General features: G+C 34.4%; 1 protein-coding gene across 1 annotated transcript; it reads left to right on the plus strand.

Annotated features, from left to right (window-relative positions):
* Positions 1–22,972: 22,972 nt before the first annotated feature.
* On the plus strand, positions 22,973–24,946 carry LOC126973109 (uncharacterized). The gene is made up of 2 exons (XM_050820254.1): positions 22,973–23,115; positions 23,320–24,946. The coding sequence occupies exons 1-2, from the start codon at positions 22,973–22,975 to the stop codon at positions 24,944–24,946; spliced, it is 1,770 nt and encodes a 589-aa protein (XP_050676211.1).
* The last annotated feature ends 3,017 nt before the right edge of the window (positions 24,947–27,963 follow it).

The raw sequence follows: 27,963 nt of genomic DNA on the forward strand, positions 1-27,963 counted from the left end.
CTACATATTATAAGTCAAAGTCCTTCTCCACGTCTGTTTGCTCGCAATAAAATCCAAAACTACTGGACCGATTTTCATGTTGTTTTCACTAATAGATAGCGTGGTTCTCCAGGAAGGTTTAAGTATATAATTTGTTAAGTTTTTGTGTACATTTTTGTGTTTATGAACGATATTTGGTGGAGATGTCGGAAAAGTAAGGTGATTTCATTGAAAACGCTGTCTAAACACTTTGAGATATAACAAAATAATATATGGTGGATTTGTTTTACTGTAAATAAGCCTACAGAAAAGTCCGCGATGGCATATGCCTATATCTTAAGGATCACATGCTATATCCATTTTAGTATTTAAAAAAAATTTGCTGTTACGACGCGGTATTCCGAAAGACTTATTATTTCTATTGACAGAATGAAACAGAAAGCTTCTGTCGGATCAGCTAGTAAAATAATAAATCCGAAGGGAATTGAGCTATTTGCTGTCAAACCAAACGAAATCAACGAAAAAGCCATCACAATAAATAAGTCCAATTTTACCCCAACGACAACCAAAAGCGAACAGCAATTTTAACTTCACCGATGCTATATATGAACACGGTGAGAAATGCTATAACGATCTTCAGTTCTTTTAGGGAAAATTTTTTCTCCAAAAATGGCAATAATTTTGCGGTTCGATGTTTGATCAAAGCTTGAAATTATTGAAAAGTACGTAAGTGTAATCTTTGGGTGATGACACAAAGAATATAAAGTTAACGCTTAAGGTAGGATTGTCTTTATTTGTCGACTGCAGGCAACCAAATGTATGTAAAGCGGCTTCGGTACAGTTCAGTGCAGCCTTGTTTTACTGCAACCTATTGCCAGTTCCGCGGCCATCTGGTTGGCAGCCAAATTGGCTGGGCGTCATATATAGAGCACGGCAATACTTCAAGCCGGCCCATATTCTAGCGCTCTACAAAGCACAGATCCGGCCACATATGGAGTATTGCTGTCATCTCTGGTCTGGTGCACCTCAGTATCAGCTCGATCCAATTGACCGCGTGCTACGTAGAGCAGCTTGAATTATCGGAGACCCAGTGCCTTGTGAACGGCTGGATCACTCGGCGTTGTGCAGTGACGTCGCTTCATTGTGTGTCTTCTACCGCATTTATCATGGGGAGTGTTCCGAAGATCTGTTTGATCTGATTCCTAAGAATTCCACCTTCGCACGACAGGCCACAAATTAGAATATCATCCCCACCATCTGGATGGTGGGTGTTCCTCCAAAGTGCACGTACTATAAAGCTGTGGAATGAGCTTCCTTGTTACCGGGACGATACGACATGGGTACCTTTCAAAAAAAGCGCATACACTTTCCTTAAAGGCCAGCAACGCTCCTGTGATTCCTCTAGTGTGGCAAGGGAATGTTGGCGGCGGGGATCACTTAACACCAGGTGCCGCTATGCTCGTTTGTTCTCCTATTCCATTAAAAAAACGATTAAACGTTATCACGACCAGGTTTATAATACAAAATAGGACATTTTTTTATGTTATTTGTACTAATATTATAAAGAGATTGCGTAATAAAACAAAAAACCCTAAATAATTCCTCGTTCTATTTTACGTTTGTAGAAAAAATAATATTGGATTGAAGAAGGTATTAAAAACAACAAATGAAAATATTATAATAAAGCAGAATTTAGTTAAATAAAGTTTATTTAATTATCATTAAACTTTTTAATGCAAAGAAATGTTTTTTTGTTGACTTATACATCATCATCAACAGCATCATCATTTTTGCCGGAAGATGGCCACTGATGGACAAAACGAGAGGCTTTTGTCCAGCAGTGTCCAAAGATTGCAATGACGATTGGTCCTGCGCTGCCCTCATCCAACCTAGTCCGGCGATCTTGACCAGATCGTCAGTCTATCTTGTTGGGGGCCTACCAACACTACATCTTCCGGTACGTGGTCACCATTCGTGGACTTTACTGCCCCAACACCCATCTGTCCGTCGAACTATATGCCCTGCCCACTGCCACATCTGTTTCGCAACCATCTGGAATGTGTCGGTAACTTTGCTTCTCCTACGGATCTCCTCATTCTATCTCGCAGAGAAACTCCGAGCATTTTGAAATTGGTTTAATTCTTGTCCATTAGTTATGATTCAGTAGACTTATGAGTAACAACAGGCTTGGTAGGTGAAGTATGATACAAATGGTCTAGTTAACCAGGAAAAGTCATGGTGTCGAATTTGCGTTACGGTGTGCGCTCTACTAATATTCTATATTCACTCTAATAATATTTCCAAAACGTGCCAAAAGAAGTATAATAAAAATCAAATATTGCTGTCATGAAAATATATTCAGCACTTTCAAAGCGATAGCTAAAACTATAAAACTAAAATGTCGCAATCAACTCTAACAACCTAAGCCCAGCTATAAATTAAGTCAAATTAGTGCATTGCTCATGTAAGACCAATTTTATGATCTGGAACGGTATGCATTCATTATAATTAATCTTATTTGTAATAAATATTGCCCAATTTCGTTTCGTTGAAACATTTCGTGATTGTAACACACATATCTATCAACAGCATTGTTTTCTAGTTGTAATTTGTTTATATCTAGGCGCGTGGCTAAAAAACGAACTAATAATCTTCTATATAAAAATGAATTGCTATTCTTTAGTCTCGCTAAAACTCGAGAAAGGCTGGAAGTCCAGAGAAGGTTTAAAAGTTGAATAAATTAGGAAATGCTCGGAATTAAATAAAAACCACAATTTTGTTTAACCTTTGATGTGTCCCCCGTCGTTCAGAAATCAAATTGAAAGAATAGTTTAAAATGAATTACTAATTTGAATTTTCATATCTTTCCAACTTTCTCAGTGGGTAAAATATAAACTGAATTGTAGCTCAAATAAAATTTGAAAACAAAATTTTTATGAAGGGTAAATCTTAAGTTTTGTCATATGAAATAAAAATATTCTAGCAAGTCTTAATATATATAAATCCAGTGTCCTGATATTTATTTCTGGTCCTTAACCTAATGAACGGATTTTAATGGGGATTACTTCATGGAGTGCAGTTTAGTCCAACTTGAGAGATAGGATAGTTTTTGATTCGATTTGAGACCTATAATTATTTTTTTCCAATATTTGTTTTCTATGAGAGAATTTGATAACGCACGGCTTGACAGTTCTGCTGTGAAACAGTTTCATTATAACAACAGGGAGAATATTTTACGAAATAATTCTTGATGTTATAAATTATTATTGACCAATTCATAAAAAAACAGTATTTTATTTATTATGTACAGAATAACGTCTGTCGGGTCAATTAATTATGGTATTCTTATATTTCATGATAGTTTACCTTATTGATTAATAATTCAAATATATTTAAAGTTTTATTCTAAGAAGAGCAGACTTTACTTTCGTAACACTTAGCTGATATTAAAATGGAGTGGGGTGTGATAAAGAGAATCGCTGTGATTGCATTACACAAAGTAGGTATGGAGCGAAATGCAATTTTTAGAACTCTCCATACGCTTAGTATTAGTAAAATGTTTGTGTACCGGGTACTAATAGGTATAATGAGACCTACTCTGTTTGTGGCCACGTATTGTTCGTAAGAAAAATATGGTCAAAGCAGTTAGGGAAAGAATTCGAAGAAATTATATCCGAAAGCAAAAGATTTTATCTCGGGAGATGAAGATAGTACCTAGAACCATGCCGCGTATTTTAAGTGAGCCTATAAGAGACGTACTGGGCATTTTTTTACCTGATAATTTAAAAAAGAATATGGTGGTAAAATGGAAACAACTACTGAAGGGGTACGCAAAAGGAGGTCACAGAAAATTCTTATATAAGGTTGAGATTTTTATTCAATTAAGCAATATTTTAACAAACAAAATGACCGTATTTATGCTCAAAGCTCTAAGGACGCCGAATTAGTCAACAGAGTGCAAGGTGGGCGTAAGGAGTGACTGAGCCATACTTTTGTCAAAAAGGTATCTAAACATCGGCACAAGTGTATCAAGATACCATTTTTGAGAAGTTAGTGAACTTCCCTTACCAATACCATGTTCAATAACCAAGAATGGACCTTCCAGCAAGACTCAGCACCAGGTCATAAAGCCTGGTCTACACAGTCTTAGATGGAAATGAACGTTTCGGACTTCATCAGAGCTGAAGACTGGCTGTCATCTTGTCCTGGTCTTAATCCGCTGGATTATGATTTATAGTCAGTTTTAGAGAGTACGCCTTGCTCTAAACGCCAAGATAATTTGGGGTCCTTAAAACAATACGTACGATTGGCGGAGAGGATTTTTTTCCATAGAAAGAGTGCGTGCTTCTATTGATAACTGGCCTCAAAGTTCAAAGGACTGTATTACAGCCAATGGAGACAACTTCCAATAAGTTTTTAATATATGAAATTGTTTTTAACTAAGACACTATAAAAGTAATAAATGTTATTTGCAATAGAATTTTTATTTCATTGTTTCAGTATTAATGGCAAGACTAGGCATATAAAGATAGATAACTAAAATCTGGCACGAGACTGAGTCACACAAAATTTGGCGAGTCAACATGTCCTGAAGATGCCTCGTGCAAAGGCGAAACACGTGTCGAATTGTTTAAAGACAAATAAATATTGACGGAATTAGCACTTAAGAAAACTTCAAACATTTGGATAAGTGATAACTATGGATTTCCGCAAAGTAACGCCTACTTCAATAAATTTTTTTTATCAAGATAGATGCAAATAACAAGGTATGTAGCAAGGAAACAAATAAAATAAACACATAACAGTAAGAGTTTGCGCAAAGTGTTTATCTCCAGGATCAACTGGCGAAGCGATGCTCATTGGAACTGGAGCGAGACGAAGAACACACCGCCTGCGCCTTCGAGATATCTCTACGACATATTTTGAGATTGTGAAAGTAACGTTTTCGTATTACAAATGAAATTCTACAATTAAATTTTAATGCAGCTTATTAAATTCAAAGACATAAATGCTTTTATTTTCTCAAAATTGATTTCTTTAGAATAATTTTTGATGGCGTTTCAAATTTATTAGATACAACTTCCGCTTCGGAAACAAATGGCGGTCTGAGAGAAAAGGGGCAGCGGAAGAAACTCTCCCAGCATTCTTTTTTGCGCTCTTTTTAATAAAATATACAATATTGTACTGTCATTGCTATTGCTATAAAATAATAATAATCTAGTCCCAGGCTGTCCGATCACTTAGATATTCAGCTGTGTAGTAGAAGAATTTACGACAAGCCATTTTTTAATAAAACATTTAAATTTATTGATAATGCCTGAACAGTGGCTGGGACTTTATTATAAGAGTTTTACTTTAATTTACCCTTAAAGCTATTATGTACCTTATGAGGCTTACTTAAAATAAGTTTTGAAAAAGAATTGTTAAAAGACGTTTATGTGATAAAGGTTACTTTTTACCAATGGGAGGCCTAGCACAGGATTTTAGCTAGATTTTGTGTACCACAACGGCGCCTTTTTCTGCCGTGAAGCAGTAATGTGTAAGCATTATTGTGTTTCGGTCTAAAGTTGCTGAGCGCAATTGTAGCGTCACTCAGAAATTTGGCTTTTTCAAGAATCCTGAGCGGTAATGTATCGTAATGGGCAGGGCACGTAACAAATAATCATGGCAATCAAGGCGTCATAAAAATGTTGATTTAAAAGAGTGGAAATGAGTATCTGAAGTGGTAATAAATCCCAAAAAGAAAAAAACTTTTGACATTCATAAATGTCATTTCCTTGACCTATATGCACAAGTTATTTTGATTTGATTTGATTAAAATATAAAAACTCATGTAAGCCATAGTGTAGCTTGGCTGGGATTTTCCAGTGGTTACATAACACAGAAAGTATTCCAGCAAATTTTTCTCACTTCATAAACTATGGCACAGTTAGTTTCTGGTATTGTCGCTGACAATCAGTAAACGTATCAAATTGGGCAGAAAATTGTTAGTTGTTGTAGTGCTACCGTCTTCGTAATAATACTGTGTACTGATGTATATCGAGATTTTACTGTAGGCCGTTGTTAAGGAGAAGCCTACTTTTTGAGGTGAAAACTTCTTTAAAATTAAAATATTACGGGTTTGCGTCACTGACATACCCATGACTGGGGCACGCGATAAATAAATAATTAAAAAAATTAATATATTTATGTAGTTAGACACTTTTTGGATGGGTGAAATTTCGTAAGTTCGCGTCACCGAAGTGCTTAGAGCAGTGTACCTGTAGCTATACGGCTGACGTATTATACAACATTAGTGCTGTGGATAAATTGAATGAAAATTTTAATGTTTTTATATACTGTGTGCATTGTTGAAATACTGTTTATTAATATATCATTGAAAATGAGTTTTAAAAATAAATTATAATTAAAAATTCAGCGGCAGCTGCCACACTGTACCTATACATATATACCTGTATATATTTATATCGTGTAACGGTTCTAAATATGACGCTATGATCTGACTATGTGCATATAAAATATTTGTTATAAAAAGAAAGCATTTAGTTTTTCGTTGCGTTTTAGTTATTACTAAAAAAAATCTAATAAAAGGGTTGCAAATCTCGGGAATAGTTATTTAATGGACAAATCCTACTTTTTAAGGATCTTTTTTTTTAAATTGACCAGCCTGTATAGATAGGTTGCTTGATATTCGGAAAACTTCAGAATTATTATTATATTGACAGTGTTGTCAGCGATATAGCCGAATGGTTAGTGACACTGACTACTAAGCTAGAGGTCCCGGTTTGCATATTATATTCTTGGTTTATTATCAGATATAACTTTATACCAAGAGTATTTGTTTTATTTACAACCATGCGTTTAATCCTCTTTTAAAGATTCTAAAACAGTTAGCTCATTGCCAACATTAAAACACCCAATGTCCTAATAACCATTACATCATCCAAACAAGTGTTGTAATGAAATTCAGTACAACATTACAACAATCGTTTGGCTGGTATAATAGTAACTAGGACTGGCTTTTTCAATGTTAGCAGTAAGCTAACTTTTTCAGAATCTTTTATAGAGGATTCATATTATGGGTGTAGATAAAGTCTTGTATGCAACTGTTGATAATTAGGTATTAAAACACTCATGTGATACTATTATTATAAATCCACATTCGTGTTTTAATAACCCTTATTACACAGTAGTTGCATAAATAACTATTACCACCCGTGATACCGTTTGTGCTATCAATAAAACTCTCTGTTCGTTGAGAGTATGCTCCCCCTTAAGCGGTAATGAGCATTATTACAGCGAGGTATTTCACAACGAATGACTCAGATCGAAGAAACGGTTCGTACGGATGTGAAGTAATGCCAATAGCGAGGAATCTGTGAAGAATCCGTGTTTTATTATTACGATTAACACGTTACGTCATAATGTGGTATATTTTTTTTTAATCTGACCCGACAGACGCTGTTCTGTCTATAAAAAAATGATGTACCTATGTATTCAGGAATAGTGTAGTTGGTTTTTTATGAAACTAAAATGCTGTCTAAATACATTGTTATGTAACAAAATAATGTATGGTGAAATTTTGTATCTTACATAATTCTACATGAAAAACCGTGATGCCATATTATCTATATATGTCTATCTCTTAAGTTTGACATACTATATCCATTATAATACTTAAAAAATTAGAAATTTTAAAGCGGTAATGAAAAAGCTGTTTATACAAATACGACATTTATATATATATTGAAGTTGCTTGTGAAATGACTGAGCAAATGAGACTTAACATCTCATTTCTCAAGGTTAGGAGAGCAATTGTAGTGCCGTTCAGAATTTTTGTGTTTTTCAAGAATCCTGAGCTGCACTGCATTGTAATGGACAGGGCGTATTAATTACCATCAACTGAATGTCCTGCTGGACTCGTCTCTTATTTTCATAATTTTTTTTTCAGCATTTCATTCTTTTTTAAATATTACATAGTGATGTAAATTAAAAAAATTCAAAACTTACTCTACCTCTCTAAAAACACTGACCACTCGACCTACCGGCCTTGAAAGCTGTAGTTATGTCATGGATTTTTATAAATATTTATGTATGTTTAAGTAATGTAAATTAATTTATTCGAACAAAACACATCTTATAACTATACTTACAATACTATGATTACATTAAATTAAAACTATCATTACGGGGAAGCGTACCAAGAATACTGGCAGCCGTTCCATGTTAGATAGCTAGGCTGATCCGTTGGCCGAAATAGCTGGCATACGCTTGGGTTGCCAATAGCCTTATTGAGGCGAGAAGATAGTAGATACTTTGTATTTTCTCCGAGCTTCTGGGCACCACGGTCTCGACACCATATGGCACAATATAAGTGTCGCTGAATTAATTTAGTAATGTATATCATATTTATTATTACATTATTGCCTTGCACCTTGTATTATTATGATTTGGGGATTTCAATGCACTTATATCCTAGGATCTACCGTGCCCCCTTCTTGCACTAGCGCACCTGCCCTCAACTTAAAAGTTAAGGAGGAAAATCGAGGCTACTAACTAGGATACGTGTTACTGTGTCGAGATTTAAATTATATCCTCGAGACCTATTACTTTTAAAAAGCGTAGGATCCTCAGAGGGTCCAGGCAGGGCACGTCCTCTGCTTTAAGTGAAGGTGTTTTAAGACATCCCAGCCTGATTCTGGCAATGGCTTCGCATTCCAGAAGAATGTGTATAGGGTCTTCAGTGGCTTCGCAGCAGAATCTGCACAGGTTTGATTCACTGAGACCCTTCTGGCTAGGTGCCCATTCAGCTTGCAATGGCCGGATAGAAACCCCGTGAGGGCTCTCAGTTGTGTCCTGTCCAAGCCTATGCATTTTTTGCCTAGGAGCAGCCAACGCCTGGTAGCGAGGACAAGCTAAGCCACTACCAGTGACTGGCTGCCTCCAGCATTTCTTCCTTGCCTTCAGCAGTCTATGCCCCATTAATAAATTTGTGTAAATGTGCGTCAATATTATATATCGAGAAAAGTAACATATATGAATTAAAGAATAATTCATTCACATTAACAGGTCGACCGGCACAAACAGTCTTATGTACTCATCTGCTTTGTTTTACACCGGATTTGTTTGTGGTTTTTTATCAAACACCTTATAACCCTCTAATACGATTACCACTTCCGATCTTTGTAAGACGATAGACTTTACGACATCGTGTATACATGTTTGTGTATCTACCAACAAAATGGGGTGGAATTTTCTGCATTTTTGATGTAATACTTCTTTATTCGTTATGAAAAAATCGTGAAATGAGCATAACGGAATCACAGCAACAAACTTTATGATGATGTACGGAAGCATAATTGTGGTAAGAAGAATTATGTTAATGTGCGGTCTTTAATCGGATGAGATTCGCGTATTTGCCGTACTAAAGTCCTCATTGCTCTTCATGTTTTTAAAGTTATACTCCTTTAGGCGCGTTATGAAAAAATGATGAGAGTGAAATTGATGCACGCGCATCACTGTAATTAAACTAACAGGATAAAGTTGGTACCTAAAATTTTCTGACGTTTGCAACATTTGTTCTTTTTTTTTTGTTTTCTTCGTCCATTATAAGGATAGGCAAAGGGTTTAAGCCCGTACAGCCGTATTTGTATCTTTCTACAAACGCAGAATAGAACGAGGAATAAATCATTTTAATGATTTTTGCTTCGCTAGGCCAAAGAAGTATAACTTCTTGCGTGCATATATAAGTACACACACACTTTTTTTTATGGAAGAGTCCTCCTCCACGGAGCCCCCGGTTGATCCTCGATCCTTTTTATGATTTCGATTTCATATGTACGTTTTTTTTTTCTATTTGTCATAGACGATATATAAGGAACGAGACGATCAGTAGGTTCAGCTGATGGTAATTAATACGCCCTGCTCATTACAATATGGTAACGCTCAGGATTCTTGCAAAACCCCAAAAATTCTATGCACTACTATATTCTTGAGACATAAAATCTTAAGTCCCATTTGCCCAGTAATTTCACTAGCTGCGGCCTTTATAAGGTCTTCAGATTCCTCTGGTATTAAGAGTATGAGCTACGGTGACACGCTCTGCCAATAACAATGCAGTGCCACTCGGGATACTTGAAAAACTCAAAAATTTTTAGCGGCACTGCAATTGCGCTCGTTACCTTGAGACATAAGATGTTAAGCCTCACTTGCCCAGTAATTTCACTAGCTACGGCGCCCTTCAGACCGAAACACAGTATTGTTTACACATGACTGCTTCACGGCAGAAATAGGCGCCGTTGTGGTACCCATAATCTAGCCGGCATCCTGTGCAAAAGAGCCTCCTACTGGATAAACCAAATGAATTATAAAAATATTGTCAGTCCCTTCTGAGCCCCCGGAGCCTCAAACTAGTAAAGTGGTAAAGTCCCTCGTGTAGTAATATTTAACTCTACCCATACTCCGTTACCGATGTAATATAAGTTTCACTTAAAAAATGTGTCACAAAAATGCCAATATTACATTATAGCGCGTTTGCAAGTGTGTTTGTACGTTCCGGTACGATGGCTCCATATCACCTATACGGTTGTTGAACTTGTCTAGCCGAAATTGATATCGTCTCCATTCTAAAGTTGTGTTATTTTACGTTTTAATCGAGGTTAGGTACGTATGAAACTGGAAACCGCATCAGGTGGTTCTAGAAAGTTCTCCTTTTGGGGGAATGGATTTGTAGGTTTAATGTATAGATTTGAAAAACTACAATTCCTTTCACCCATATACCAGGTAATGTATAAGCAAATGAGTAAAAGTGTTTTATTTTTTCATGAAAATAAAGGACGAGACGAGCAGGACGTTCAGCTATTTGATACGCCCTGCCAATGGGCAGAATCCTGAGGGGCATTGTAATGACAATGCCCCTCAGGATTCTTGAAAAACCCAAAAATTTCTGAGCGGCACTTCAAATGCCCTCGTCACCTTGAGACATAAGATGTTAAGTCTCATTTGCCCAGTAATTTCACTAGCTACGGCGCCTTTTAGACCGAAATACAGTAGTTTTAGCCTATCTAGTTGGCATCCTCTCACTATACTAGGAATAGTCGAAATAAGTGCCGTTTCTTCAATTTGTAATATATTTTACGTTTACAAAACAATGCTTAGGTATAACACAAATTCAAATTTAAAAAAAAAATATTTACTGAAAAACTTATAAGTTATTTAGTGCAAATCAGGATGAGGTAGAAAAGTTACAATAACTGTAACAATATTCATTAACAATATTTTTTTTTAAATTTCACTTTATAATAGGCCTTAGATGTAAATATATTTTTACGATACATTTGAATTTTTTAATTGGTAATATTTTAATATCATTCGGAAGTTTATTATAAAATAAAACACGGTCCACTTTAAAAGATTTAGCAATTTTACGGAGCCTAGTAGATGGAATTGCGAGTTTATGTTTATTTCGAGTAATGAAATACATATATTGACATATTATTGTTTGTGTCGAGACCCTTGGTCCTTGGGGTCATATAAGGCTTTTTAAGATAATAGCAAAAAGGTTAATCCACATCACAGAAGACCGAAGAGCTTGCAGCTACCTCGGACAAAGAATTAGTCTTGCGATTCAAAGGGGGAACGCTTCTATTATCTTCGGAACCTTGCCTAAAGGGACTCTTTTTAATAATATATTTTAGTTATTATATTATATTTTTTACGGTTTTTAGTTTTAAGTTCATTGTTCTAGTATGTATTGACATTATGTACATCAGTATTCTTTTTAAATTGGCATATAATTATGTGAGTACAGTAGGTTCTTGTATATGAACTGGCAGTGTACAACTAATTACTACATTAAATTAAATCTATAATTTCGGGAAGTGTACCAAGAATACTGGCAGTATTTCCGGGCTAGCCTAGGCGTGGGTTTTCAGTAGCCCTATTGCTAGTACATTCTCCGCGTCTCTGGACCCCACGCGTCTCGACACCAAACGGCATAAAGATGACTCACTGAAACCGACATATTTACGTCGTTTACTGTCTTCGGTATTCGAAGCAGCAGACCCAGCACCATTTGAAGTAACTTGGACATGAGAAGGAGCCAGAGTGTCGACTAGCGCCCTTGCCATTGCCCAAGCCACCAGGGTCATTCCAGTTGGCGGGTAATACCATTTGGCTTTAAAACAGCTGGTATATTAAGAATGGCAAATGCCCTGCGGATGACTTCATTGATAAATAAATCATACTGAAATGATGACATTAAATAACCTTATTTTAAAATTTTGTGAGGAATTATGTAGAATTACAAAATTATAATTTTCATGTCATGTGCTTCACATTTTTCTTTCGAGCCAATGCGGAATTACACACTAAGTATTAATTATACTAAAGTTTGAATGAATGATCATTTATTAAACGTAGACTCATGTCAAAGGCTTATTACAGCATTAAGGATTTCGTAAGCGATATTACAATGTGGAATTGCATGGTATTATAGTTATTTTTTATGGATTTTTTGGTTCAGCCTTGCGTTGTGCATTATTGTGGCTGCATTATTAAAAATCTAAGTAATTTATAAATTTAAATTCAAATATATATTATGTTGTAAACTTTGTGAAATTATCATGTATTGGAATTGTATTTTTGACATTGACTTTGACCTTGAATATACTGGTTTAATAGGATATGAGAATACATTCATATTTCTTAGCTATTTCAGTGACATTAATCTTGGAATACAAAACCTTGCTAACAAATTAGAACTGCTATGCGTTATTTAAAACTGTTACCAATTGTTCCAAATATTTTTTTAAATTCCTATTAATTTAATATCATAGAGGTTCTGAAAATATGTATAAAATATTTAGCAAATACGTACCGAATGATAAAAGGACGTTTACGGCATTATACCCTTGTGTTTCTTTCGCGCATTAAATGGAGCATAGCTCACTATTTATTAACCTTGCTTTGCTCAAGGTACAACGTCCCCAAAAGCAATTAAACACAGTTACATATGCAGGTCTGTGTTGTAAAGCTTATGTTGCACTGAAAGCCAGTAACAAGCGATTATCGTTTCACTTGTTAATTGTGGCTATCTAAGAATGAGTTTTCTAATAGCTCCATAATCTGAGTATCATGCCTCAAATTTAGAGGGTCAGTGATTTATTTAAAGACAATCAACCATGCGATTGCAATCATTCAAATTTTATTCTGAAATAAATTGTCTCCCAGACTTTAACTTGTTAATGGTGGCTATCTAAGAATGAGTTTTTTTACAAATAGCTCCACAATATGAGTATCTTTTTGCTTCGAACTCAATGAGTAAGTGATTGATATGAAATACAAGCAAAATTTAAATATTTTCTGCAATATAATGTATAAAGACTTTTAAATTGTGGCTATCTCACAAAAAGTAATCTTCTAATACATCCAAAATCTGGTATCTTTTTGCCTGGCAGTCGGTTCGTGATTGATATAACGCATATATTCACGCAATCATTTCTTTTTTTTCTCCAATAGATCATCTTCAGAGTTTCACTTGCTAATTGTGGCTGTCTAAGAATGTATCTTCTAATAGCTCCATGAAATTTAGGCAACCATTTTTCTTTCTCCGATACATTATCTGTGGATTTTCAAAAGTTTCGCACACTATTCTATTGCTTGCCCTTGCTATTTCTATTCTATTGCTAGAAGGTTGAATAAAATTGAACACAGTTTTTCTTTATGAAAACTCAAATACTTTTATTCAAAATACGATTTTGAAAGCAATTTGATAGGCGTTTCCCCTCCACATGAGCCGTCCTCAGGAGCTGCCTTATCGAACTCTGCTAATAAAGCTTTAGAAGTAATATCTGTTTTAGCATTACCGAGAACTTTAGGGACTATTATATCTTATTATAGCTCGCTGTCACTGGAGCGTAGCACACATGCGCACGCGTCGAGCCGTCGTGTTCGTTCCGTGACGTGTTCATCGTTCCAGAGACCGCGCATGCGCCAACCGACTTCACATCTTCGGATCATCGTCATATACCACTCCTTTCTAAACTCCCCAACTGACCTTAGAAAGTGTATGTGCTTTTATTTTATCACATTTCTTCTGTTAGAAAGTACTTGTTAATGGGTATTCTAATAAACTCGTGCAAGCATTGCGTCATATTATGGATATATTTGACTACCAGCTGACTCGACAGATGTTGGTTTGTACGTAATAAATAAAATACTGTTTCTTATGAATTTTTCAATAATATTTCATAACATCAAGAATTATTTCTAAAATAAATAGTAGTTAAAAAAACTAAAAAACGCAAGGTTTATAGAATTTTAAGTTTGGTATACAAAAAAATATTTAGTTTAAAAGCGTGTTTTATTAAACAGGCACTAAATTTGCATTGTTAAATTAAAAAATTTCTTTAGTACTCGAAAAATTTCCTAACATTAGATAATGGTTGAAATTTAAAATTACCATCAATTCTGCCTTAAATATAAGCTAGACAAAAATTATATAAGTTAACATAAATCTTGGAAAAATTTAATAATTTTATCAAATTAATGTATTGTCATCAGCCCTCGATAAATCTACGAAGTTTGAACGAAATCTGGCCTTTTAAGGTGGGTCAAAATCGCGCCTAAATGAGTCGGTTACAAACAAACATACATACATACAGGTGAAGCTAATAAAAAGCGTGTCAATATGCTCCCTGTTGTTATAATGAACTTGTTTCAAAGCAGAACTGTCAAACCGTGCGTCAATAAATTCTCACATAGAAAATATTTCCATACACAACAAATATTCGAAATAAAAATAATTAGTTATTAGAAATAGAAACTATCCAATCTCTCCAGTTGCACTAAGCTGCACTCCATTGACAAACATCAGGACACTGGATTTATATATATTAAGATCTAAACATTGATCCCAACCAATTTCCCTTGATATATACATTAACTAGCTCACCCAGCAAACGTTGTATTGCCATATAATTAAAAAAAATTGGGGTATAAAAAGTAGATGCAACTGATTCTCAGACCTACCAAATTTATCGTACTACAATTATTGAAAGTATTGATCCATTGCCACCTTGCAACCCTATACTGGATTTGTGGATGGAACATAATTATATAAAAATCGCGATACAAAAATAGGGGTCGATTGTAGAGGGTTGAAAATTTAGGGTTGTATGTATTTTTAATGCTGTATCATAAGAAAATAAATTCAAAAACTAAGTCCAAAAAAATAAAATATAGACCTCCTTTAACATTTAGGGGGATGAAAAATAGTAGCCGATTCTCAGACCTACTGATTATGCATATAAAATTTGGTAAAAATCAGTAAAGCCCTTTCGGAGGAGTAAGGTAACTAATATTGTGACACGAGAATTGTATATATAAGATATTCTCGGATACTTCTGGTTGCTAAAAGAGTTTCATGAATTTCTAAATTGAATTAAATTTACTCAACAAATATTTAACAGCCAACTTTCACTGCTTGTTTAAATTAAAGTAACTAATAACATCGTAAATTAGCCGTTAAGCGCCATATTTGAAAGTAATTTTCATTTCATTATTTGAATAAAGTCTGGAGGACACATTATACGGAGGTATAAATATGGAACGTAATACTGTGATATATTTCGTATCCTTAAGGAACTGGAGGAAAAGGGCAGAGGGAATCGTAGAGTCTCTGATTACGATGGTCGTATCGTGCGCGAATAATCTAACAAGAATATGTCCATCCAATCAAATCAAATCAAAATCAATTTATTTACCTAGGTCAAGGAAATTAGATTTATTTATGTCAACAGTCATATTTTTAAACAATTACCAAGCGTCTTTTTTGAAACATTTAGGTGCATATGTGTTTTGAAAATGTTATTTGATTTGACTTTTAGTTGGCTTCCATAAATAAAATACTTTTTTTTTAATTGTGTGCTTTCTTTGTAAAATCTTAAAAAATACTTATATGTAGTTGTCGGTTTTCTTTTTTAAATGTATAAATTCGTGTTTATTCTATTTAGAAAAACCACAAGTAATCATATTTCCTTACTGTATGACTTATAGAGTAAATCCATAAATATCTTGTATATAAATTACGATATCATATTATTCGTCCTTGATTATTCATTCGTAGTTTAAGAGAGCTGGAATTAATAGAATAACTATAAATCTGTAAGATATCCATTAATGTTATTGTATTTGAAAATAACCCTAAAATTGTATTTCATTAAATAGTCAAGGATTTATGTATTTTTTTGACATTCATAAGTGTCATTTCCGTGAATATTACTACATGAATAAAGTGATTTTGATTTGATTTCATTTTACTTTATGATTTATTTGCTATAGCAAATAAATCTTATAAGATGGGCTGGAAGTTTCTTATCAATCCTTATTCATATATCGACTTTACGAATTGATGTAGCTTTATGTTTACCAAGTGTTGTTGCAATATGTTACTGAGATAACAAGAATTATCTAATTTTATCGAAAAGAAGACAACGTCCACATTATCTTGCAACACCAGAGGAATCACAGGAACGTGAAGGTGTACGCGCTTTTTTTAAAGGTACCCATGTTGTATCGTCCCGAAAACACCGCATAAGGAAGCTCAGTACTAAATACAAAGTAAAACACAAAGTACAAGTAATAATTATAACATTACAATCAGTGGAACTCTTCAGCTCGAATTGGTGATGGGGATGACGCTGCATTCGTGACGAGCGCTGTTCTACTCAAAATTTGATTAACGATAGCAATTGAGGACAGTTTATATCTATTATCCTTAAGAGGGATATATAACACACATCCTTCTGATGATGATGGACGAAAGGTTTGAGGCGATGTAGAAAAAGTTTCACCTTAAAATTTAACATATTTTTAACTACCATTACCTTGGATAAAGTACGAAAACGATAAGTAGGATAGGTATTCCAGTTAAAATCTCTAGTCAATTTATGGCGGGTTTTCAAAACTTTTAAACTTTCATGTAATGCAAATATATATTCGATGCTCTTTAATGTGCCCCCGACTTGACATTTCATTGACCTGGGTGAATAAACTGATTTTGATTTCATTTCATTTGAATGACATTTTCTGTGTAGATTATTCGCGCATGATATGACCATCCTAATCAGAGCTTATGCTTCCTATTATAATTCCTTTTCGTCCTGCATTTCCTAGAAGCTGGGTTCCTTAAGGATACTAGATAAATATCTGTATTATGTTTCATATTTATTCGAAGTATGTCCTCCAGACTTCAATAATTATCCAGATTATTATAATAATGAAATGAAAATTACTTTCGAAAATGACGCTGAACGGCTAATGTACGTAAGTAATTAGTTATTTTAATTAAAACGAGCAATCAAAGTTGTCTTTTAAATATTTTTTAAATATTTTGTAGAGTAAATTTAATTTTATTTAAAAATTAGTGATGCCCTAAACAATTTCTTAACTTGCTAATGGACTAATTCTGAACTGTGTATACCCCAAGAATCGAATAACATCACAATTATCTTATGTAAAGTTATCTATCTGCCGCAAACATCAAAATGGACCCTTGATAAATTGCTGACCGTTTCCATAATTACTATTTTGCATATTCATATTTTCTTAATAACTTCCGTTTGTTAGTGAACGAGATAAAGAAATGATAAGGCATCAACGACCCGGTTTAGTGTTGCAAATTATAGCTGAACACAATTATTATTTCGATCACATTGTTGAGCTTCTATCAATTAATATCTAATTTATAAAATTCTCGTGTCGCGGTGTTTGTTGTTAAACTCCTCGAAAACGGCTTGACCGATTCTCATGAATTTTTGAGTGCATATTGGTTAGGTCTGAGAATCCAACAATATATATTCATCCTCCTAAATATTAAGGGTAGTCCAGTCCACCCCTAAATTTAGTTTTTAATTTTTAGATAAATTATTTATTTTTTACTTTGGTATGATTCTGCATTGAAAAATACATACAACTTAAAATTTTCGCTTCAATAATCTAGAACTATTTTTTGAATCACGATTTTTTATTATTCTTTTTCATCTACAAAACCGCTATAGGGTTGCAAGATGGCAATCAAATACAATAATTCTAGTACGATAAATTTTATGTACGATATATTTGGTAGGTCTGAGAATCGGTTGCATCAATATTTTAATAATTGATTTTTTTTAATATGTTATATGGCAATACGACGTTTGCTGGGTCTGCTAGCTTAAACCGAAAATTTTTGCTCTATTTTTTGGAAAATTACGCTTTAGCCCTGTCTTACTACTTGTATATAGTATTATACTGGTCTTTGTCACTGTTAACTTTAATTTATTTAGTTAAACGTACAATAAATCACAACTTGATGCAGTAACTATAATTTTATTTCTTCCTATTCTCATTGAATGTAAACAGTCTCGTGACAAAGGCTTTCAAGGTTTTCCATTCTATCGTGCTCCTATGTACATTTAGGCACACTGATTCAACTGCTATTTTTATCTCATAATAATTTTTTTTTATCACAGTTGACAAGAAAAGTAACAGCTTTTATGTCATCATAATATTATGGGTGTTATCACTGTTATTTTTATTTTATCATGCTGTTATTTTATGTCATTATACTGAATTTTTGTTATCATACTATTACTTTTATATAATCATAATATTTTTAGTGCTACAATACTGTTATTGTTATGATATTACACGTTTGTTTTATGTCATCATACAGTTATTTTATGTCATTATAATATTATAATATATAATAATATTTTATGTTATTATAATTTTTATTATCATACTGTTACTTTTATGTCATCATATTATCATTTTTGTTATCTTACTGTTATTTTATGTCATTATACTGCTATTTAGGGCACGTAGCTCGACAGACAGATAGCCGTTGGGGCAGTAAGGGCTTCGAATGGCGACCACGTAGCAGAAGGCGTAGTGTTGGTAGCCCCCTCCCACAAGATGGACCGACGATCTGGTCAAGATCGCCGGAGTAGGTTGCATGAGGACAGCGCAGGACCAGTCATCATGGCGATCTTTGGGGGAGGCCTTTGTCCAGCAGTGGACGTCTTCCGGATGATGATGATGGTGATGATACTGTTATATTTGTTATCATACTGATACTTTTATGTCATCATAATATTATTGGTGTTATTACTCTTATTTTTATATTATCATACTGTTATTTAATGTCATTTTACTGTTACTTTTTGTTATTAAGTTAATTTAATTTATTGTTATTTAATTAAATGTAAGATATTTTTTTTTGTAAAATTAGTAAATAATGTATTGTAATAAAATGTCGAATTCTTCGCGAGTACACGTAAGTAAGTTAAACGACACTAATTCAGAGCTCGATATATTCGGTACTGGGCTGGTCAGGTTTAGAGAAAGTGTTGATAAGCACTTAGCTGGTCCTCAATCTGCGTAGTCAAATGAGTAGTTTTTTTTAATGAAAATAAGGGACGAGACAAGCTGGACGTTCAGCTGATGGTAATTGATACGCACTGCCCATTACAATACAGTGCCGCTCAGGATTTTTGAAAAATCTAAAAATTCTGAGCGGCACTACAACTGCGCTCGTCGCCTTGAGACATAAGGTGTCAAATCTCTTTTGCCCAGTAATTTCACTAGCTACGGCGCCCTTCGGACCGAAACACAGTAATGCTTACACATTACTGCTTCACGGCAAAAATAGGCGCCGTTGTGATACACATAATCTATCTCCTTTATTTCAATTAATTGATTATATTTGTAGCCATTTTATTAGTTATAATTTTTTGTAAAGTATTTTTAATTTTTTCTATATTCACCACAATTATTATCCTAAACTTTAGAACAACGAATTGTAAGACTTAGAAAATTGTATTGTTTATGATGTGGTGTACTTAAATAAATAAGGACAGGCTGTTGATGTATATCAACGAAGAACAATAGTACATCTTGTATAAATACATAGTACAATTTATATAGATGAGACAGAGAACACAATTCACTTAGGTATTTTTGACGTATGATCGACATGGATACAGTCACAAACAAATGTTGAAAAGTCATTAATAATAGGCATTAAAAAGCAAAAAAGGCATTTATTTTCTCAAAATTTATTCCTTTACAATTCTTTTTAATGTCATTTCTAATATACTAGATACTACTACCGATTCGGAAACAAATGGCGCTCTGAGAGAGATGAAGCGGCGCAATGAACTCTCCTAGCATTCTTTTTTTGCGCTCTTTTAAATTAAATATACAATATTGTACTGTCATTGCTATTGCTATAAAATAATCATAATCTAGTCCCAGTCTGTCCAGTTACTTAGATATTCAGCTGTGGAGTAGTAGGAATTACAAACTTTTTAATAAAACATTTAAATTTATTTATAGATAATGCCTGAACAGTGACTGAGATTTTATTATAAAAGTGTATACATTTACCCTTAAAGCTATTATGCATCTTATGAAGCCTACTAGAATTAGTCACAAGCAATCCCTTATTTCTAGTGTTATAATAACATTAAATAACAATAACATCCATAGTCCTAATCGTATACAAGTGAATGAGGTATGTTTGTTAGTTAGTTTGTTTCATTGTAAGCTTGTTTGTTACGCTTTCACGCCTAAAGTACTCCACCGATCATAATATAAAAATTTGTAATAATACATAGGATGGATCAAGAAATACCGTGTGCTAAAAATTGTTTTATATTTCATAGAGTCTGTCATTTTTTCAAATATACATTATAAGACGAGCTTGTGAAGACTGGAAAGGAGGCATTACCATAGGAGGCGTTTAGCTTACAAATCTGCGCTATGCGCATGATATCACAATTTTTTTCAACTTTTGAGCCTATTCAAATTCAAATATTTTTATTCAAAATAGGATTTAAATCACTTATTGAACGTCAAAATATACCACCCATTCAAAAGAGACTGCCTCAGACCTGAGAAGAATGGGCGCAAGAAACTCAGCGGGCTTTTTTTTAAATATAAAATATGGATTACAATGTAAAATCGTACAATAAACATTTATAATTAAAGAGCCTGAGGGTGTTCGCTTCATTCCCAGTCCGTGGTGTCATTAAGAAAATCGTTTATGCTATAATAACCTTTCCCACACAAACGTTTTTTAACAATTCTTTAAAATTTCGTAACACATTTGTTTTGTACATTTTTTGGGATCATATTGTAGAAGCATATACATCGCTCAACAAAAGACTTACTAAATCGACCCAACAGAGTAGTAGGCATAACAAGTTTATGTTTGTTCCTCGTGTTAACATTATGAATGTCACAGTTTCTAGAAAATTCCTCAATGTGCTTATGAACATACAACACATTATCAAAAATGTATTGAGAAGCAACAGTCAAAATGTTTATTTCTTTAAATTTTTCTCTTAATGATTCTTTAGGACCTAGGTTATAAATCGCGCGAATAGCCCTCTTCGGCAGCACAAAGATAGTATTAATATCGGCCGCACTGCCCCATAACAATATACCATAGGACATAAAACTATGAAAATAACTAAAGTATACTTATCTCGCCGTATCTATGTCAGTTTACCGTCTGATTTTCTTAACCGCATATGCTGCAGAACTAAGCCTATTCGTCAATCCTTCAATATGGGGGCCCCACTGCAATTTGGAATCAAGAGTAATGCCAAGAAATATAGCAGATTCCACTGGTTTTACCACCTCTCCATTTAATAAAATATTCGCATCTACATTTTTTACATTTGGCGCGATGAATTTAATATATTTGGTTTTATGATTATTTAACAATAAGTTATTGGCGCTAAACCAGTACACAATGTCAGATAGAGCATTGTTTACTTCGTCATACAAAACTTGGCTTCGTTTCACTTTGAATATAAGTGAAGTGTCATCCGCAAACAATACCACCTTGTGTTTTTTTCTACAAGGTTAGGTAGATCATTTATATAAATTAGGAAGAGGAAGGGTCCAAGAATAGACCCTTACCCCCATACCGAGAGGAGTCCCAGGAGATCTCCTGCCATTCACCTCGATCCTCTGAATCCTATTATTTAAATATGAGATCAGAAGATCGATTGCAGATCCTCTTATACCATAGTGGCATAGCTTTCTGACCAGCATTGAATGTTGAACACAATCAAAAGCCTTAGATAAATCACAGAAGATACCAAGTGCATTCTGTGATTCCTCCCAGGCCTCAAAAATATCGAATAGTCGAGCGTCCCCTAGTAAAGCCAAATTGTTTTATATGAAGTAACATATAAGTGTTAAAGTGAGTAAGCATTTGGCTTAAAAATAATTTTTTCAAAAATTTTACTAAGGGTCGGTAACACCGAAAAAGGGCGATAGTTATTCGAGTCAAAAGTGAGTCCCGATTTAAATATTGGTGTAATTTTTCTATAGGGGAGCGGGGGGCACGTTGTTACAGGGGTAAGAAGTTACACGCATTTTTTACCGGGATTTTCAACTCTTTGGTAGACGTAAGTGGACTCATTTGTTTCCTTATAACATCGTGCGTTGCAAAAAAACAATCAGTGACCCGCCGAGCGGCAAACTGTTAGGTTGTGTGCACGTGTCTCGATTTCCATCAAGTACGTAACAAAATCTTTTACGAAATTTTTGATTCCTGCCGTCTATATTTGTTATTCTCTAAATTCTTTTCACCTCGAACGTTCATAATGTATCGAGTTTTAATTTGTAATAGCGTTTTATTCTGCTATTGATATCCATTAATGGCGGCTTTAATTTTAATTAAAAAACACACCATGGGGCAGGTTGTTACAATTTTTCGGGGTAGGTTGTTACATGTAACAACTTGCCTCAGACCTTGTATTACCGTTCATCTCATTGACTATCATTTAGAAATTACTACGCTGTACTTAAAAATTAGAATAAATGGAAAGAAATTGAAGCTTTCGTTCCGACGGGCGCATTCTTGCTTTTTAAAACAATGGTTCATCTTTCAATTATTTTTTAAATTCTAAATACTCGTTGTTTTTTTTTTAGAATGAGAAACTATAAAAGAAAAACGGAAAGAGGTACAACTAGTCAAGAAGTTTATGAATCTGCTGCGGCAGAAGTACTGCAGAATAAAACGAGCATTCGTAAAGCAAGCAAAATGTTTAATTTGTGTCCGATGTCCTTATCCAGGTATGTCAGAAAAAACAAAAACAACGAATCTTGTTCATTGGGTTACGTTAAACCTAAATTGGTATTCTCACAAGAAGCCGAACATAAATTAGCTTCTTATCTAATCAAAAGTTCAGAAATATATTTTGGTTTACTACCAACTGAAGTCCGAAAACTAGCTTATCAATGTGCAGTAAAACTCGAATTAAAAAATATTCCCCCCAGTTGGATCCAAAATAATATGGCTGGGCCGGACTGGTTTAAAAGTTTTATGCACAGAAATCCTCAACTATCTCTGAGAACACCAGAAGCTACATCTTTGAGTAGAGCAACGTCATTCAACAGAACCAACGTTAAAGACTTTTTTGACAAACTGCAATTGTTATTCCAAAAATATGAATTCACTGCTTCGCGCATATGGAACGTTGATGAAACAGGTGTCACAACGGTACAGAAGCCTAAAAAAATAGTTGCTGCTCGTGGTCAAAAACAGGTCGGTGCGATCACATCTGCAGAAAGAGGAGTACTTGTAACGCTCACATGTGCCATAAATGCTGCTGGAAATTCAGTCCCGCCGATGTTCGTTTTTCCCAGAATGAGATACACTGATCTATTTCTTCGTGCTGGACCATCAGAAGCGATAGGAGCAGGCAATTCTTCAGGATGGATGACAGAAGTAGAATTTTTAAAATTCTTGGATCATTTCATTCAACATGTCAAACCTTCCATTGAACAGCCCGTCCTCCTCCTGCTGGATAACCACAACTCACATGTAAATTTTCACGTCGTGGAGAAAGCCAAAGTAAACAACATAATCATGCTGTCGTTTCCCCCGCACTGCTCTCACAATTTACAACCATTAGATGTAGGCGTTTATGGCCCATTTAAAAACCACCTTAATCGAGCACAGACGGCCTGGATGTATAATCATCCAGGAAAAACAATGACGATTCATGATCTCCCAGGCGTGGTGAAAGATTCACTGCCATTGGCCCTAAATCCTGTAAATATCATGAGCGGATTTCGATCAACCGGGATATGGCCTTTTAATCCTGATATCTTTCAAGACAGTGATTATGCACCTTCTTATGTCACTGATCGCCCCAATCCAGAAACGAATCATCCCACTGCCTCGCAGAACACCTCCAATTTGACACTGGACCTGGAAAATCCGGAATTGCTAGATTCTGCGCCTCAACTGAACATAAGCACAAATGAAATCATACAGGCAATCGAAACAGCAACCAATCTATTACCTGACACTATTAACAATATTACTGTTTCACCTTCTCCAAATCCAGCTTGTTCGCAAGATATAGAATGTTTAACAACATTACCGAGTGCAGATTCGTCAAGTTTTAAAAATAAAATTGAATTAGCGATACCAGGTTCATCTGGTATACAAAGTACATTTGAAAATTTTTCGCCTTCAAAGATAAGATCCTTTCCCAAGGCAGAGGCTCGAAAACAATCCAACCATAACCGTCGTAAACGTAAATCCGCTGTATTAACCGACACACCTGAAAAAGACTCATTACAAAAGGAGTATGAAGAAAAACTGGCCAAGACCAAAAAAGCGTGCGACCAAAATAAAGGAAAAGGTAAAGGAAAAGGGAAATCTGCGAAAACGAGTAAAGTAGGAAAAGAAAAGGTGAAGAAAAAAATTTTGGTTTCTGATTCAGATTCTGATACTGAAGAATGGTTTTGTTTAGTGTGTAGCGAAAGTTACAGTACTTCTAAAAAAGAAGATTGGGTAGAATGTTTAGAATGCAAAATGTGGGCCCATGTCAAATGTGTAACAGGAAACGTTCAATTATTCATTTGTATTAATTGTAATTCTGATGAAGACTAATGTAATATAAATATGTGATATTGTTACCTACAATAAAGGTGAAGGTTGACCTTGAGGTCGCCTTTATTGCTTGCCTGGTGCAACTGTTACTCGTGATATGCTGTCGACTGTTTATACAGTATTGTATACGTAACTATAAATTTTATTGCAATATAAGTGTATTGAAAATGTTAGATTTTAGTTTAACTGAAGTGCCAAGTTAAAAAAGTATAAATAATTTATTACATGTTGGTATTTACTGACGAAATTTTCTAATTCAGTAATGAAAATGTGTTTTATATAAGATTTAAGAAAGTTCCTGCCAAAGTTATGTGATTATTACTGTTAAAAAGTTGGAAAATTACGATATAGATAGTATAATTGCTCATAAATGTTATAAGACTGTTCAAAATAGTCTCTTTTATTCATAACGTTTTGAAACAATAAAAAATAAATGATTTATTATTGTTCATTTTGTTTATTTACCTACTGTAACATCGTGCCCCGAAGCTGTAACAACTAGCCCCAAGTCAGGGGTAAGTTGTTATAATCGACTTATTTCATTAATTCTCTATTACGGGAAAAATTACGTAAACTTTAATATTTTTCCAATGCTATTCTACTAGCTGAATAGACACACTAATGGTAAAAGCAATCAAATGTATACATTATTTGATAGCTTTTGTGATATTAATAATTATCTAAAAATTGTAACAACGTGCCCCCCGCTCCCCTACTTCAGAAGGTCAGGAAACACGCCATGTTCAATACAGCTATTAAAAACTAGTGCTAGATATGGTGCTATGACGTCAATAACAGAACTTATTATTTTTACAGATATGCCCCTATGTATCTACCTTCTGTAAGTATATTGAATTACGCGCTGTTTTGCAATTGCAGTCCACAATTCGGCAAGTCAACACCTCTTGAAGGTGCCTCGTGAGAGACGAAACACATGTTTTTACTCTACACTTTTACCAAAAAACTTAACGTAGCGGATTAACACCCAAGAAAAGCTCATAACACTTGGATATCTAACTTCTGCTTATTTAGTTATTATTACTCTTTCAGCTTTTCCCTGTTCGAAATGCCTCGCAAAATTTAAAAGAATTCAGTGAAATTTTTCATAAAGCAGTCAGGTAATTCCACCCTCGCACGACACGCCACAAGTTAGGATATCATCACCACCATCTGGATGTGTGGCGGTCCTCCACAGTGCGATTTTCAAGGAGTTTTCTTCCTCGTACTACGAAGCTGTGGAATGAGCTTCCTTGTGCGGTGTTTCCGGGACGATACGACATGGGTACCTTCAAAGAAAGCGCATACTCCTTCCTTAAAGGCCGGCAACGCTCTTGTGATTCCTCTGGTGTTGCAAGAGATTGTGGGCGGCGGTGATCACTTAACACCAGGTGACCCGTACGCTCGTTTGTCCTCCTATTCCATAAAAAAAATAAGGTAAACTTTAGTGATTAGAGTAAAGTTATACAGTTGGCAATTCTACATAAAACATTAAACAATACATTAAATAACTTAAGAATAAATATGGTTGATTTAATTAAGTGTTTTCTCTGCGACGATACTTATACTGACGGCCCGGCAAATTGCACAAACTAATGCATTACCTAACGGTAGAACTAATAGATGCGTCTTAATTGATCGAAAGTTTTCAACATTTGTTGTATGCCGAAGTCGTGATGGTCGATGAAAGGAAAAAAACGCACATCAAACATGCTTAATGTATTTAAAAGAACTCTAATAAGCTTCTACTTTATTTTTACAATGAATATGACCCGCATTGTTAAAAAAACAATTTCCTTTAACGTCTGTTACAGAGTGGGGATGTAACTAAACAGAATTCAACCGATACCGGTAATTTCAACGTATTTGTAAATTTGCAGAGTTAAATATTTTTTAATGATTCGAACTTCTTTTTTATCACATATTGGGGCGACAGTCCATGAACATTAATTTCTTAGCAGCAATAAGATGGCGGACTTCACTATAAAACATTTACTGCCTTTAAGGTAAACTTAGTTTAAAGTTATACCTGAGAATAAAACAAGAATATACATTGTCAATACAATGATAATTTTGAAGTTTTCCGAATGTCAAGCAGCCTTGCAAATAAACGCGGGAAACGTCATACGCCCGCATAAACCAGTCAAAAGCAATATATCTATTTCAATTAAACATTTTGCATATTCTTGGCTTATTCTTAGGTATAACTTTATACCAATTTGTAAGGCCTATAGAATATTACATCTCATTAGCCCAGTAAATATATTAGCTACGGCGCCTTTTAAACCAAAACAAAGTAATGCTTGAAAATAACTGCATAATAGCAGATAAGGCTACATCTACCATCAGTGGCCATTGTATCACTGCCTTATAAGCCCTTAAAAGTAGGCAAAGATCTGGGGTAGAGGTAGAGTATAAACAGCGGTGATTGTACACAATACGAGACACGTTACACATCAGATTAAATAGAAGTATAAAAAAATTAAAATAGCTCGAAAACATTGCCAGCCTGCCTGCACTTTTGTTCAACTGCGGTAAAATAATAAAATATATTAAATACATTAATTCATAATGGTTTAAGCATAATACATAAATAATTTAGCATGAATGATACAAAAGTATTTTGAATACAAACCTGTAGTTCTTTGATTTCATGGTTATTACTTACTACATTATCTTGAATATAGATATAAATTTACACCATAATTTATAATGTACAAATTTCTATCTACGCACCTCAGCAATTTCGGTAAATGGATCAGCCTAGCTATCCAACGTGGAAATGCTGCCAGTATTCTTGGTACACTTCCCCGTAACGATAGGTTTTATTTTATGTGATCTTACTATTGCAAATATAGTTATAAGATTTATTCTTAAATTCTTAAAACTTTCGTGAGTCATTATTTAATTATCTATTAAGACCTCCGAATGGTCCGCAACTAGTCGGTACCGACACCGACAATAGCGTGAGTAAAGCCGTTTTAATAGATAATTTAAGAATTATTCTGTTTGAATAAATG

This window comes from Leptidea sinapis, chromosome 2, assembly GCF_905404315.1.
Source record: "Leptidea sinapis chromosome 2, ilLepSina1.1, whole genome shotgun sequence".
NCBI lineage: Eukaryota > Metazoa > Arthropoda > Insecta > Lepidoptera > Pieridae > Leptidea > Leptidea sinapis.